Source organism: Sebastes fasciatus, chromosome 17 (genome assembly GCF_043250625.1).
Source record: "Sebastes fasciatus isolate fSebFas1 chromosome 17, fSebFas1.pri, whole genome shotgun sequence".
NCBI classification, from domain to species: Eukaryota; Metazoa; Chordata; class Actinopteri; order Perciformes; family Sebastidae; genus Sebastes; species Sebastes fasciatus.
The window spans coordinates 24,155,454-24,171,062 of NC_133811.1; the positions used below are offsets into that span (position 1 = coordinate 24,155,454).

At 40.6% G+C, this 15,609-nt stretch overlaps 2 protein-coding genes across 3 annotated transcripts in view; both read right to left on the reverse strand.

The window, feature by feature from the left end:
- samd12 (sterile alpha motif domain containing 12) overlaps window positions 1-14,419 on the reverse strand; it is a 125,058-nt gene extending 110,639 nt beyond the window's left edge. Inside the window, exon 1 of one of the 2 annotated variants that reach the window (XM_074613366.1) lies at window positions 14,161-14,419. In XM_074613366.1, the coding sequence (XP_074469467.1) occupies window positions 14,161-14,173 (13 nt within the window). In that variant the 5' untranslated portion in view covers window positions 14,174-14,419. Of the gene's footprint in view, window positions 1-13,354; window positions 13,493-14,160 lie in introns of those variants that run through there. The other variant, XM_074613365.1, reaches the window with a different exon arrangement.
- The window catches only part of angpt1 (angiopoietin 1), a 142,128-nt gene that overhangs the window by 38,638 nt on the left and 87,881 nt on the right, over window positions 1-15,609 (reverse strand). The gene's annotated exons all lie outside the window — the stretch shown is intronic.

Consider the following 15,609-nt stretch of genomic DNA (forward strand, 5'->3'; position numbering starts at 1 on the left):
AGACAAAGAGGATTGACTGCATGGCTATCTATCAAAGTGAAGTCATGTAACAAGTTATCCAGCCAGCTAGACTCTCTGTGGGGCTCTTAATTCACCCTGACATCCTATCAAAAGTTAACTGTGCTCAAACTTCACAGGCTGCCCTCTCCACGCCCGGGGCTCGATCAGCTAGGATTGGTCGGTCCCGTGTCAAGCCGACGCATGACGTGCTCAGCTTTGAACATTTCTCAGCTGCGGAGAGCGAGGGGAGGATAAAAAAAGAAGATGAAGTGAGAGAAGGATGAAAAGAAAAAAAAAAGTTGTAGGGAGGGATAGAAAGTGAGAATGAGAAAAGACAGACAAAAATGAGTCAGTGAGACGGAGCCGGAGAGAAGACGACAGAGTGAAATGATGACCCACTTTAAAGCACAACACACAGATACGAGCTAAATATAACCGCCGTTCACTGGGAAGCATGTATCCCAGGCAGAAAGCTTTTAACATGCTCCGCTTCAAAGGCAGACAGTGAAAAGGTGACAAAAATAGTCTTAATTTAGAGCTGAGCAGCATCTATAAATATTTCATTAGAGACACAAACTTCCTCTATTTGGCAGGAACTACTGCAGATGAAGAGGAAAGTTTAGGATTTCAGTGGGACGGTATCTTTATGCTGCAAAGTTTGCTTTACCAAATTTAACTGCACCAACTACAGACCCTTTGACCATTGCATGTTCTTTATTAGCTCGTTTAGATGTCACATGTATGGTTTTTACAGTTAAATAAATATAATCAGACCAAAGTATCTCAATGTCATCAGCACTGCATGACAAAAAATCTATGTCCCCATGAAAAACTGTGGGAGGATACAACAATATCCTATATGTCACAGGGACAGTTTGTTCTTAATCCATCAATTCAAAGTATTTTTCCCAAATGGTTCTTAATAATATAGTATTGATACTGGCAATTTATATAGTATAAAAGACAAATGTCACTTTACATAAGCTGCTAAATAATGCTAATGTTAGGCCTATATTCATATCATATGGGCCTCATGCAGGGAGTGACACAAGAACAAATTACCTCTTATTTTTGTTCGTTTCCACAATTTGTTCATATTTTGGGATTCACCAATGTTTCTTATTTTTGCTCTTTTCTTAGATAAGAGACATTTTTTCACGTGGTCGAGAGCACAAAAAAAAACATTGCTTTGACAGTCCTTTAAATTGTTTGTCCAACGTAAGAAAATGTTTTTAGTTAGAGGAACATTATAATAACACATGGAAATCATATAATGAAATTTAGATGATTATATGTTTTAGAGTAATTATAATGATTGGATTATTAAATAATTACTATTGATCCCTATAAAAACCTGTGGATGATATTGCGTGTGTTCAGCTTCTGAATGACTTACATACTGCTCTCTTTGATGGTTTTCAAATTCCCTGTAACACCAGTAATGACGCTCTGGAAAATCACGTTTACTTTACTAAGGTTATTTAACAGAACCTCAGTTTCACTACTGCTGAAGCTTTTCTTATTACAACCCTTTTTTAGTGGCATCTCTCCAATTCTTTGGGCATGTGCCAAAGTATTTGCACACAGCACAACAGCTGCCTTATAATGTTTAGGTGGCGTTACCTATGCTAATAATAAATATTCGGCCACACGCCTCCAATTTATGATCAAGTGGGATTGATCATTCAGCACACCTGAGTAAGAGCAGGTGTGGATGGTTAAGAATGTTTGGTGCATCTTGAGTCGACTCTTATTTTTTTCTCTTAACAGAAAATTGAGAGAATATTTAAGAGAATGATGCTGCATGAGGCCCATTGTCACATCGTACGTAGATGAAAAGCAACTTTTGTTCGTCTAATTTTGCAGATATTAACCGTAAAATCCAGATTATTCAGCAAATGCATTATGTGCACTATCAAACGTCACTACATCAATAACGTTACAAACAAAAAAGGAAACAAGTTTTAAAATAAATATGGTTCCTTCTCACATCCATGTTGCTTATTAAGTCTGTGAGTCTACAACTGAGGTGGAGTCCAGAAATTTGGATTCAGCCCTTATTTATTTGGCTGCTCTTTTCCCTGCCAGATAATATATTATGCTACTCAGCTTTAGCAGTCCAGCCGTCTTGTTCCTGCCTCACTTGTTGTGACCTTTTTGCCCGTCTTTGCCCTTTTTGTTCTGGCTGCCTGTCTGCTGCTGAACCCTGCTTTTTGTTTTGACCATCAACAATCAGTAAACTCTGCTTTTGCCCAAACTTTTGACCCTCTGAGTCATGCATTTGAGTCCTCAGTATCACAGATGATATACTATATGAATAATATGAAAATAGGGATTACTGCGCCCACCAATATTAAACATTCCCTAATGTTTGCTGCGTTGATGCAGATGTAATCTGCTCTGAGCTCATTGTATCCCTTCTTTCACATTGTTTTTCTTCAAGTGCTGATTAAATTAGTAGTGTTGTAATTAGCTCTGCTGCCGCCACCCCTCCAAACACATGCAACGGAACAATTACAAATAATTGATTTTGGTCGACACTTTAAAGTAATTCCAGACGGCCATCCAGCTGTTAGTGCTGCCCGACACTTGATATCACATTGTACAGAAATTACTTCTTACATGACTAGAAAATGTCCTTTCTTCACATCTGCACAGCACACCCTCTGATACAGTATACACTAGAGTTTTCCGATACCGACACCAGTATGAAATGCTGGATCTAGTATCGATGAGTACGCACTGATGCGCCGATCCAGTATCACGTTATCATATCATATATCAGCTCATTCATCATCAGCGCCGAAAAAAAAAACAGTCGCTGTGTCCAAAATCCATAATGTAGTGAGCCATCCCTTCTTTCTCATCTCTTTTGAGAGTTGCAAATGCGCAGTACCAATCGAGCAGGTGCAGAGTGTAACGTTAGCAAGTCCTAGCAAAAGGTCAGCAATTTGGCAATATTTTACACTGGAAAATCCCACTGAAACGGCAACGTGTTTTTAACGCACTGGTATCGGGTCAGTAGGCCCTTCTCGGTATGCCTATATGCAAGTTCAGGTATTGGGAAGGAAAAAAATGGTATAGGAACACCCTATCAGATAAAAAATAGGGTGCATCGCATCGATAGTGAGTTTACTGCACACTTTAATGCACCCTATTTTTTCCCTGATAATGCTACATTGTGAACAACAAATCTTTGTTGAAATCGGCAGGACAAGAGCTAGTTAACGTTAGCTGTTAGGTACGTACAGAACTGTGCTGCTTACTGGCTAACGTTAACTAGCTCTAGATTACATTGTGATGCCTTCATGCTCTATTCAGTAAAAATATGTATTGGGCGAAGGTAAATAAAACGTTATCAAATGTAGTTTTTGGCAAGAAACAACAAAAACCAGTATGTAAACGGTAATAAAAGGAGTGGATTTTGAAGTACATGTGATTTATTGTTTTACTTTTGTTTTTTTCCGTGGTATCGAATTGATATTGAGAATCGAGGAATTTCACTGGTTCTGGTATCGACTACTACATTGCTGGTATGGTGACATCCCTAATCTATAGCATATACATACATTTCCTCATAGATCCAATATGTCTGCGTGTTCCACCAAGATGTCAAAGGAACCAGCTCTTCCACCCTGCTACACCATGTCACATAATGAATGTCTTCACCTGACATTGACTCCCTCCATCTGTGCCCACTCAGTGACACACAAACTGCCTCACACTTCAATCAGTCAGCAAGAACAGAGCCCAGAGAGCCTCGCGTTCATTCATCAGGGACCGGAGCTGACACACCGCCAACTTTCTGCACTCGGCACAACGGGGTGCCAAATGGTGCAGAATATTTCACAAAAAGCACAAAAAGGTTGCCGTTTGTGAGAGAGAATAAAGGCGCACCGAAAGGCTGGAAGTGATCGATGAGCGACTGGAAAATTCAGCAATGTTTATCTCTTCCCCAGAGTTTAATTTGCCTCATGCTCGTACGTCATGAAGGTCGATAAAGATACTGTGTACGGAATATTTTGTTCTGCCCTGTTTGGTGACACAGACAAGGAGCCACGCTGTCAGCCAGCCAGGCTAATGTTGCATTAACAAAAAAAGCCCTAAATAGAGGTCGCATGCTGCGGAGGATTTGCATAAAACAAAGACGACACAAATCTACACTTCTCTCATCATTTTGCCTTCACTCATCTGCATATTCGTCAGATCTAAATGTGGAAAATCTGCACCTTTTCCCTCTTTGATCACTGCGAATCTGCCTCAGTATATGTGCCAAGTGCAAAAAATGGCAACTGGCTTACAATTCAAGTTGATTGAGGCGTAGCACAAAGCTTCCCGAGGCTACAGGTGACACTTTTGCACAGTGAGTGAGAAGTCTTACTGCAGGTGTGACATGAATATGGAAATAACTACAATTCGCAACACCGGCGCTTTTAAATTGAATTAATCTTCTCCACTGGGCTGTAGTCAGTATTCTGAGCTGTGGTTATGTAAGCTAACAATATTTCGGTTCTGCTTTAAACTACAAGAGCTTTTTTCCCAGAACCAGTACCAATTATATCAAACTTACTTGGACTGGCTTCTAGCAATCATAGAAGACACAGAAAACCAGCAAATATTCACATATGAAAAGCTAAAAAAAAAAAAATTTCATTTATGAAAGGACAATCTTTTATTAAAATTGCGCCCATTCACTTTCTGTCAATTGAGTTATCATTTAATCAACTACTCATATGTCACGGTAGGAAAAGCACAAGTGCAAATTGTATTAACGATGATAGAATTCCACTTAGCTGCTTCGAAAAAGGCCTGTTGTTTCAGGTCTGATACTTTACCATCTTTAACAAGAAAACACAACAGAAGTGATAAAAGCTTATTCATGTTATATGCTAAACATTAGATATAATGCACATTTTTCCTAAAAGGAAGTAAAAGTTTAAATTTGATGCCTTGATGTGAGCGTTTTCTGGTACTTTACTGGAGTCCATCCCCACAAATTCTGGTTAAACCGAGTGAAAATACACTTGAGCTGCTTGAATACAAAGAGTCTGTCAGGTTTATCCAGCAGAGTGCCAGACTCTATTGGCTTAACCTTCGCTTCTTTTCTCTCCAGCTGACAGTCACAGACACAGTGATACAAGCTGAGCCAGCTGAAGCACTCAGGCCCGAGACAGATTCGATAGAATTGTAATGAGTAAACCCCTGACATATAGTAGACTGATTCTCTCCCAAGGCAGGAGATGCGAGTCTCTGTGAGTCAGTTGATGAGAGTAGAAGTCTAATAGGAGCGTGCTGACATTGCTACAGGACAACTCTGTGCCAACTTTTTTTTTCTATTCTTATTTTCTACTTTTATTTTCTGCTTAGCTCTCATTCTAAATTTCTAGGCGGCAGCACTTTAGCGCGGTGCATCAAAGATGGCTGTAGGTCCACCCAAGGGATGATTACACAACACCGCTCTCCCCGTGACATTTGCTACATCTCCTGTCATCTTAATCCCATTCCTGCTGAGTAAAGTTTTGGGAAGATGCCCCCTCACCGTAGCAACTCCTGATTAGCCTGACTGAGATGTAATCCTATTCCACCGACTCTGAATAAACATATTTATTCTGCTAATTCTATTCCTGGGCCGGATCCCGGAGGATGGATTTGAAATGAGTTTTCTGAATGGGTGCACAGGCAGGCAGAACGGGGCAGGACATATCAAGGAGGCTTGACGCACAGAGGCAAGAGAGACGGAGTGAAATGAACAACCTCTGCCACGGGGGTAAACACGCTGCTGTGGTTGGACTCTTTTTCTATGTGCGTATGTATCTAGCTTATATGAAACCCAGTTCTTCATTATTGCCCTAAGGTCATGTAGCGTTTGTACAGCCAGTCTAATATGACATCAAAATGACATAAGCATTCATTCAGAGTGAAAAGAACACTGCATGCTGGTGACCGGGTGGTTAAGATGCATATTATACAACCACAACAGTACTGGTCTGATTCCACCAGAGGCATGTCCCTCTCTGTTTCCCCTCTGTATCCTGTCGTCTCTTTGCTGCCAACTGTCCAATAAATCCAAAAAGGATTAACTCAAATAGCACTGTGGTATAACAATGGGGCTGTGTGAGCTTGAGTATGTTGCTACCAGTGGGCAACCTCCTGGTCTGAAAAGTGAAGCCAATGAGGAAGTGTCTTAAACCTGCGTTCTTTCTAATAGCCAGCAGGGGGCGACTCCTCTGGTTGCAAAAAGAAGTCTGATTTTATAGAAAAAATGAAGAGAAAATGAGTCTGCTTCTCACTTGATTTATAACCTCAGTAAACATTGTAAACATGAGTTTATGGTCTCAATCGCTAGTTTAAAGTTTTCTTCAATACAGCATGATGTTCATTTAGTAAATTATGGTCCCATTTAGTCGCTACCACGGCGTTGTCCGGTCTGGGAGTTGTCCGTGTTTTCATCTTACACCCACCTTGGCCCACCGAATCAAACTCTTCCAACTCCGCTCTATCTAGCTTTGTTTGAGAGCGTGCCAAACTAGCCACTAGGCAGGTATTATGCAAAAATGTTACTTGGTGACATCACCATGTTACAGAAAAAAAGGCGGGACTTCAAGCGAGGCATTTCAGGCAGTGCAGGAGCAGTGTTTCTGTGGGGGAGATTAACTCCCTCTGCCATGGACTTTCGGATTTGTAACTTTGCAGATCTTTTAAATGCACAAAAAACGATACAACACACTAAAGGAAAGTGATAAATCACAAAAGCATAATAGGTCCACTTTAAACATACAAGTTCAGATCTTTGTTCTACAAGTTCTCACATCAAGTCTACAAGCTTCATAATACATATACTCCATCTGAACTGCTCGTCTGATGGTCAAAAAGCTTCAGAAAGCCCCCTCCGTCACATTTCCGACATCAGATTACAGGGGGCTGTGACAGAAGGACCACTTCTGTCACTTTCTGAAAAAGACAATCTGACGTGATTAGCCCGCTGCATGGATGTGAGAAAAGAGCCAGGGTTTGAACTTCTCTCTCTCTAGCTTTCTTTTTTCCTTTTATTACACAACTATTTCTGTCACTTTTCATGTGAACAGCTGAGTACAACACTGTGAATGCCTTCCAGGAGAAACTGTCTGAAAATGTGTCCCATGATGGCCGACTTCTCACTCCACCTTCGAGTGTGGCCAGTCAGTCCGGCTATAAACACTTTAGACTTTGTCCAAACCAGTTCAAGTATAACCCGGCCCTCAGTCAATATGGCTACTAGGGCTAAATACAGCATCAGTCATTAAGTCATCTTCATTAGCTGTTATGAGGCAACAGTACTTGAGACTATAATGACTGATGCTGTGCTGAGGACTTGAGGCAGGATGATCTAAAACTCCGTCACCAGAAGCCTTTGTCAAGCATGTAGTGCAACTGCTGTGCATAATTAGTACAATTAAAAGCGATATGAAGCTGTATTTGTACCTGTGAGTAGTTCGGTTTTCAAAGCACAATTACAGCTGCAGGAGATCAAACCAAATCACCAAATCCGTCGACGTACGTGAAATTTACAAATCCTATTCAGTCTCTATGGAGAGCAGGAGATTCGGCCACGCGTTGCATGATGGATAAGGCACGGCGAGATGACTGATCAGTCGCCGTATCAGAATTTGCATAATCACGACTCTATCTCAACTTTATGCAAATGAGGGAAACTGCGATCAAACAGTCAAACTAGTAGGCAGCGCTGATCAAATATGAATCAAGATTCTGTTACTGTAATGACTATTTCTTGCCTCAAATGTTTCCAGAAACAAATTTTATAGGGCTGTTAATCGATTCAAATATTTAATCGTGATTAATCGCAAATGAATCGCACATTTTTTTTATATCTTCAAAATGTACCTTAAAGGGAGATTTGTCAAGTATTTAATACTCTTATCAACATGGGAGTGGCTAAATATGCTGCTTTATGCAAATGTATGTATGTACTGTATTTATTATTGGAAATCAATTAAAACAAATTTGCGTTAACGTGTAATTATTGCTAACTTTGACAGCCCTATTATTTTAGTGTACTGTTTAGCTGTAAAATGAGAACGTTTGTGACCTGCCGCCATGTTGGAAACAGTCAAACCAAAAGCACCGCCCAAGACTGTTGTCTCACACCTCTTGAAGGTGAAAGAAATGTGTCAGCGAGAGCCACACATTTTCTGACACATCAGCACAACACTTCCTTCAAGCATTTTATTTCCAGGCTCGACTTTAGAAGAACATGCAATGGGCTATTTTTACAAACACAAAAAAGGATGCTCGCACAAAGAAGCAATAAACAGATTATCTAAAGCCTCTATTATGAACTTTCCCACTATAGAAAAGCTGATTAAACCTTTCTCCGGTGTGTAAATCGAACCATTTGTCAGCATTTGCGTATCATCAGCACATCAGAAATATGAGGAGTTTGGTGTCGTCTTGCACAAACTGAATTTGCCAAAAACAGCTAAGTGAAAGTGCCCTCCAACGTAACGCCCAAATTGCGGGAAGCATTTTCCAAAGTGCGAGTTTCTCAAAGAGCTTATTGTCTTCTCATGTGTTATAAATTATTAAACACTTGACCTATATTCTCTTGTCTTAGAGGGGTTGGTAGAGCACTGGAACACAAAACAGTGACACTGCACAGTTGTTGTGATTTCTCTCAAACGTCACATCTTAAATTAAAAGCGCTGCTGCTGCTGCGGGGAGCTTTGTGCGATCCACAGGGAGAGCGTTGCTCCTTCTACCGCAGAGAAATAAACACAACCCGTTTTAATTAGTGCCACACTAAAAAAACAGAGACGGTCCTTTTATAGCGATCTATGGCAAATTTAGGAATAGAGATCAGTATGCAAAGCAATCAGTGTCATCTTAGAGGGAAACACAGCAAAAATAGGATGATACTTGAGATGCTAACACATGCTTAAAGGCAGTTCAATCCAGTCTACACTATTTGTTATATTGGTTGAAATGGTGTTTGCACCCCGACAGCGATACCTTACTGATGAGCTCTGAAAAACGAGAAGGCATCTGTAGCTGCTGTAATCCTGTAAAAACATCTACCAATCACTGCCTTGCGGTGCGCTTGGAAAGAACCAATCAGATGCCTCCCTGCCTCCCTGCTCGTTCTCTACCCTTGGTGTGCACCAGCCTGAACTCCAAGCACGTCGTCGCCGTAAGTTTACTGGAGAATGGAAGAGAAAACTCAGCCCTGCAGTAGCAATGCCGCGATTACTTATCATGAGGTAGCATTGTTGAGTTGAGGTCCTCTCTCTGCTCTGGGGAGGGGATGGGTTTAGACGGAGCCCCTGAGGCGAAGCTACTTTCCAACATCGTCGACCCTATCTTTAATAGAGATGCATGTCACAGTAACAATCAATCATTCAATCTATAAAATGTATAAACGTAATGAAAATTATTGCCTTTTTTTGTAAAACAAAAAAAGTCATGAACCCTGAGGGTATTCAATTTATAATGATAAACTGTCTTTGGAAATGTTCACATTTGAGAAGCTGCAACCAAATATTATGATTTTACTTGATAAAAATATTTGACTGTCCAAATAATCATTAATTTCCCTTTAAATTAACAACTCAATTTCAGAACATAATCTACATCATAAATTTAGATGATGGTAAAGAAGTATTCAGATCCTTTACTTGAGTAAGAGTATCAATAAAATCAACAAAGTATAAATACTCCATTACAAGTCATTCATTCAAAATCCTACTCAGGTAAAGGTACAGGAATATTAGCAGTAAAATGTACTTAAACCTGCAGTATGGAACTTTTTATTTTTTCTATTTTGAAAAAAGTAGGAATCTGTGTTGCAGACCTTGTTTTTTATCATTTCCTAACTCATTAATCATCTCACAACGTCTAAGATTTATTTTGTGACATCAGTATTAACATCAGTATTAACCAATATCTTTATAAACTGTACCATAAATGTTGTATTTTAGTGTATTTTCATCAAATGGATAGTTATATTTTATTATTGCTTCTTCATGGTAATCTCCATGGTAATAGTTTACCGAAAATGTATTCATATTCCTTATCTTCTAACCTTTCAAATGTATGCATATTATGCAATATATGCATATAAGCCTTATGGCTGAGGAGCAAGTCATGATTCATTTTGGGTAGTTATTTTAAAATATAAACCCGTTTTTATGAGGTTAAATGAAACCAAACGAGAAGTTAAGACAGGAAATGTTTCTTTGGTGAAATTGTAATGGTGTAGAGGTAGAAAGTAGCAGAAAATTTAAATACTCAAGCATAGTACAAGTACCTCAAAACTGTATGTAAGTGCAGTACTTCAGTAAATATACCACCACTGAATCCTATCCAACTTAATTCTACTTTTCTGTCTGAGGCAGAGTCCTGTCATCACTGAGAAAGTATCTCATTGTATTCCAGTCACAGTACAGGGCTGTATAGGATGTTTTGGCTGCTCTGGCAGAATCTGATCTGACCTTGTGTGTATAGAAGTGCAGTTTTTCTCCTCAATTCTGGCAGATATATTAGTAATATAGCGGCTTCAGGGGATAGGGACGTGACTCTCGTAACTCATCTCTCTCAATGACACAAGTCAGTGAATCAGGATTGGATGCACCGAGTTGTCCTACAGCTCCTTGAGCTGCTCGAGTCACAAATTGTATTGATGCTGCATTTCACGCTTTGGGGTTTGCATTTCCGCAGCAATAACAAAAGAAACAAACGCTTTCGATAATTGTATTCTACTGCTATCTCTTGTAATAGTTGTGAGATTATTCCGGGTGTGAAATAGTTAGATGAAAATGATAAAGTGGCATCATCATTTTGGAGTTTCACGGTTGTGGAGAGGAAGTGCGTTCCTCCATAGCTATTATATCCAACAAAGACATACCGTCATCACACTAACCCACCGTTTTTATTCATCTGCGTTAGCCTGGATAAAAAAAAAGACGAGACAGGGATGAAGATAAGGATAAAACTGGATAACGGATAAACCATTCAGCTCTGGAACAAAGTGTGCATCTGCAGCACCCGCCCTCCTATTTTCTGCTTTGAAAGATGAACCTCAAGAGAAAAACTAGACAGAGGGATACGCTGCTGCTGCTGGAAGGATGGCAGTGTTATAGCTGCATCTGCTGCTGTTGTGCTCACTGTATATCGTTAAAGACGTATTTCAAGCTTGGAAACATGCAGGTGGCATCATCGTTCACACCTGTGGGTCAGCTGTCGGAAGCTACAACATCAGAGCAAGGAGAGCACGACTTGTACGAGACATTTCCTGATCTTAAAAAAAGGCACAAATAGAGACGTTGTTGTTAAAGTGGGGGGGATAGAGACCTCCAGGTGGTCCTCAAGTTCAATACTAATCAACAGGTGCACACCTCAGCTGAGGTTGTATTAAAATTAGAGGTTGACCGATAGTGGATCTTTAAAAGGGCGATATAATAACGATAGTTTGGAGCAAGAAAAAGCTGATATCTGCTTTACTTTTACAGCAGCGTTGTCGGCTACTTTTGCATTTTTAATAAAAAAAATGTTGTCATTCTGAATTTAGTCATTCATAAGAGAATATCCTGAAGTGTGATTTGGTGGCGTACATCATTGGAATATGTTCTATTTATTTACAATAGGCGATGACCCATGACTGGCCAGGATTTCTTCTGTTGCACGTCCCTTTACATTGTTAAATGCCACTACTTACAAACCATTAGTGTTCTTGCATATTCCCGGGGGAAGGAGGATCCTAAAGTGTGGTTCAGGTTCAGGTTCTCACTTAACCTCCTATTGGACGTAGCCAAAAATGCATGTATGGATTTAAATATTATCTCTATTTTCTATGATAAGACAGAACAAATACATTTAAAATGATGAATAACATCAACTTTGTTGTGTCTTCTTATTGACAGAATAAGAAACCAACAAGATAACTTTTGTCCACACTCTGTCCACACTAAATCTGTTAAATATGAACTTCTGTTTCGTCATGTAAACAAACTACGTTCCCATCAGCTGTGCGCTCGAGATCAGACTGGAGACGTAACCACTTAAAAGATGGGTGATACTTGCTGTCTTTCTACATTTGTAGCCTACTTTTTAAACAGAAAACATGTCTTATATTGTGATATTTACTGGAAATGACAATATAAATACAATAAAGTCAACAGCAGTAGGAAACTTTAAGGCGATCTCCTGGTGATCTCCCTCCAGCCAGCAGTCACCTTATTTAGGTTTTTGCAGTGAAATGAGGAGGTATCGAAACAGCCGTTCCTCATCCATTGCGGTGCTTTCAAAGCAAGTGACAGGAATAAATAGAAACAGGGCGTCCAACCAAAGTTCAGGTCAAAACGTTAGGACATTACGATAGAAAACAATGCAATCAAACTGATTTTGTCTCTTACATTCACTTGCCTCTCAATCAGTTAGGAGTAATATGTATTACACAGCATCCCAATACACTAGAGCTCTCTGTGTCTCACGGGGTAGCCTACTGTAGGTCTATCAACCAGCCTTCTATGGTAATTCTTGCAATATTCCATCACTCATTGGGCATATTAATTGGGGTACAAAAATGCACCTGCTGGTGCTGAAGCCTCTGTTGTAGACTACACATAACATTCCTTCTAGATTTTTTTGTGAACTCTGAACCTTAAAGTTCAAACTGTGCCTATGGTTACATGGCTGGATTATTTGGAAAAGAGAACGCCAAATTGATAAAAAAAAAAAAGTGAAAATAACAGTTGAATCATTTCTTTTCCTCCCTGTCTGCCCATCTTGTGTCGTGGATAAAGAGACGACAGTGTGTTATTTATTCGAGAGATAAAGAGTTATTTCTCTCCCAATACCTTGACTTTATGGAGCCTTAATACAAAACTGTGATGTACAGTATGTCCTCACATGACTGGCCGCAAAACATCCTATCAGCCAAACCGATTAATCGACGTCTTCCTCTAATTAAAATGTGATACATGTCAGGAGAGGGAGATCATGGAATAAAACATAATTGCAAAACAGGAATTTAGCAGTCTATTTTTGGGTTCTTGACATGGGAAAACAAGTCAAGCAGCATAACAACAACAACAACACTGACACAGACAGCTTCAGGTCAAACAGCAACAACGTGTATACATTGTCCTGTAATGGCTGTCAGAGAGATGACTAACCTGATCTAGGTTCAGGTATGCAGGAGTGCCACAGTCAGCAGCCTCATACCAATCATACCTGCATGGATAAACGCGCACTGGACTGGACTGGACTGGAAAAGCCTTTGAAGGCAGACATCTAGTCCCACAACATGCATGTGATGTCTAACCCCCCATACCTCCCTCTCCCTCTCCAACATCCAACATACCTCTCATTGGATTCTGGATCCACAAGATGCCTCCGATAAGGTGAGGAGATTGGCCGAGCATCCCGAGTCACAGTCACTTTTCCTCACCTCTCAGCACCTTGTAGAGCCTATATATATATATACACCACTAACTGTTTACCTACAATCAACCTGCTGCTAGATGAGCAGCAGCAGCCTCAGCCTGGACTGGTCTGGTCTTAGTGGAACAAGCTGTGCGCTCTGTTGCGCCACCAAATATGTATATCTATCCAGTATATCTTTTCCTCCATGCAGAGAACACGGAGTGCACGACGGATGATTATGCAAAAGAAGCGGCTCCTCTGCTCCTCTGCTCCTCTGCTCGGTCGCAGACCTGTTAACCAGAGCTGACGACCAGTGCACAGAAAGAGGCTGCGCGTCAACACCAGTCTTTATGGTGTTTAACCATCACACACACATTGTGATACATTTTGATACATTTTGATACATTGTGACACATTGTGATACATTGTGACACATTGTGACACATTGTGACACATTGTGATACATTGTGACACATTGTGACACATTGTGACACATTGTGATACATTGTACATTGTAATAATAATAACAGCAGAAGATGAGCATGACAGTAATGCAGAGAGAGAAGCAAGAGGCTGCAACAACATCACCCAATCACAGGTCTGTCACAGGTGACCCGGCTGTGTCTGGGTTGAGCCACCACACACACACAGAGACACACAGCTGCTCTCATCATCACGGTACAACTACAACTAATAGTGTGTTAGTGCCACAGCAGGCAGCAGGAGAAGGTGAAGAGAGCTTACCTTCGACAGCCATACTGGTGTTGTTACTCCACAGATTTCAGGGCATCACCCTGGAGGGAGCAGCTACTGTAGGCGACACGAAATGTCAAAAAAAAAAAAAAAAAGAAGTCAGCTCTCTCTCATTGTAGCTTGTTCTCGGCGTGTTATCACTTTGCTGCGGGCGAGCTGGAGCCGGAGCGCACAGCTGCTGCTGCTGCTGCTGCCGCGCCTCAAAGGATGCTGGGAAGTGTAGGCTCAGCGCTTTTCCTGAGGATGTGAGTGGAAAGAAGAGTTTCATCAGTTTTGCAGAGAAAAGCACCTCTCTCTCTCTCTCTCTCTCTCTCTCTTTCTCCGTCTGTCCCACACACTCTCCCTCTCTTTGTGTGTGTGTGTGTGTGTGTGTGTGCGTGTGTGTGTGTGTGTGCGTGTGTGCCCTAGGCTAATGGGAAAAAAATCACCATAATAAAGCACACAAATATTCCAAGTTCATTCCAAGTAAGGATGGAAGGAGTACCAGAATAACAGACATTTTACTCAAGTAAAGGTAAAATTACTTGTGTAAAAGTGAACTGGTCGGTTAAAATGTAGCGTACTCTAAACGTCACTGCGTTACATTTTTAAAGAAGACTTTTAGACTACAAAATACAGTTCATTAAAGCTTCAGTTGGCAACAATTCTTTGGCATCATTTGGCAAAAACTCCATTATAACCTTTCAGCATATTGTAATTCAAGTGTTCTGAGAGAAAACTAGACTTCTGCAGCTCCTCATGGCTCTGTTTACAGGCTTTAGAAAATCTGGCCGTTACGGAAGACTTTGACCAATCACAGGTCATTTCAGAGAGAGAGAGATTGTTCCTATTGGCTGCGCTCCGGTCATGTGAGTGGTGCTTGGTATCTCAACAATGGCTGCAGGGGATGGCTCTCACTTTTTGTAATTGGTCCAATATTGAGGGAGAACGCTGTAACTGGCAGCCGCGAAACGAGCTGCGAGGGAAAGTGAGCAATGTCAATTTAACGTGACATCCACTAAAAGTGCTTGTGTTTGCCACTGACAGGCTCAGATTGTTATTATAAGTGTCTGACAACACTATGGAAAGGACCTTACAGAGAAATTACATGTTTTCTTACCTTTCACTTGATCCGGTCTGTTTGTTATTGTGTAAAAGTCCCGCTCAGGTAGAAGTCTCATAGTGAAATCTGAATATCAGAAATGAAAAAAAAAAAAAAGCACTTTCAGTGGATGTTAATGACGGTGCCAGCTTGCCCCAATAGCACCATATTACAGCCTGTCTACAGCGTTCTCCCTCAATACTGGACCAATTTCAGAAATTGTTGTCCCTATTAGTCAGTTAGACACAAAAACATGGTAAATAGGAGTTGAAAAATAAAAGTTACCCTTTAAGGTTGAAATCAAGGAGAAGACCACGCTGGCTGCTGCTCCATTTGTGTCCACAGGACAGGACCTGTCT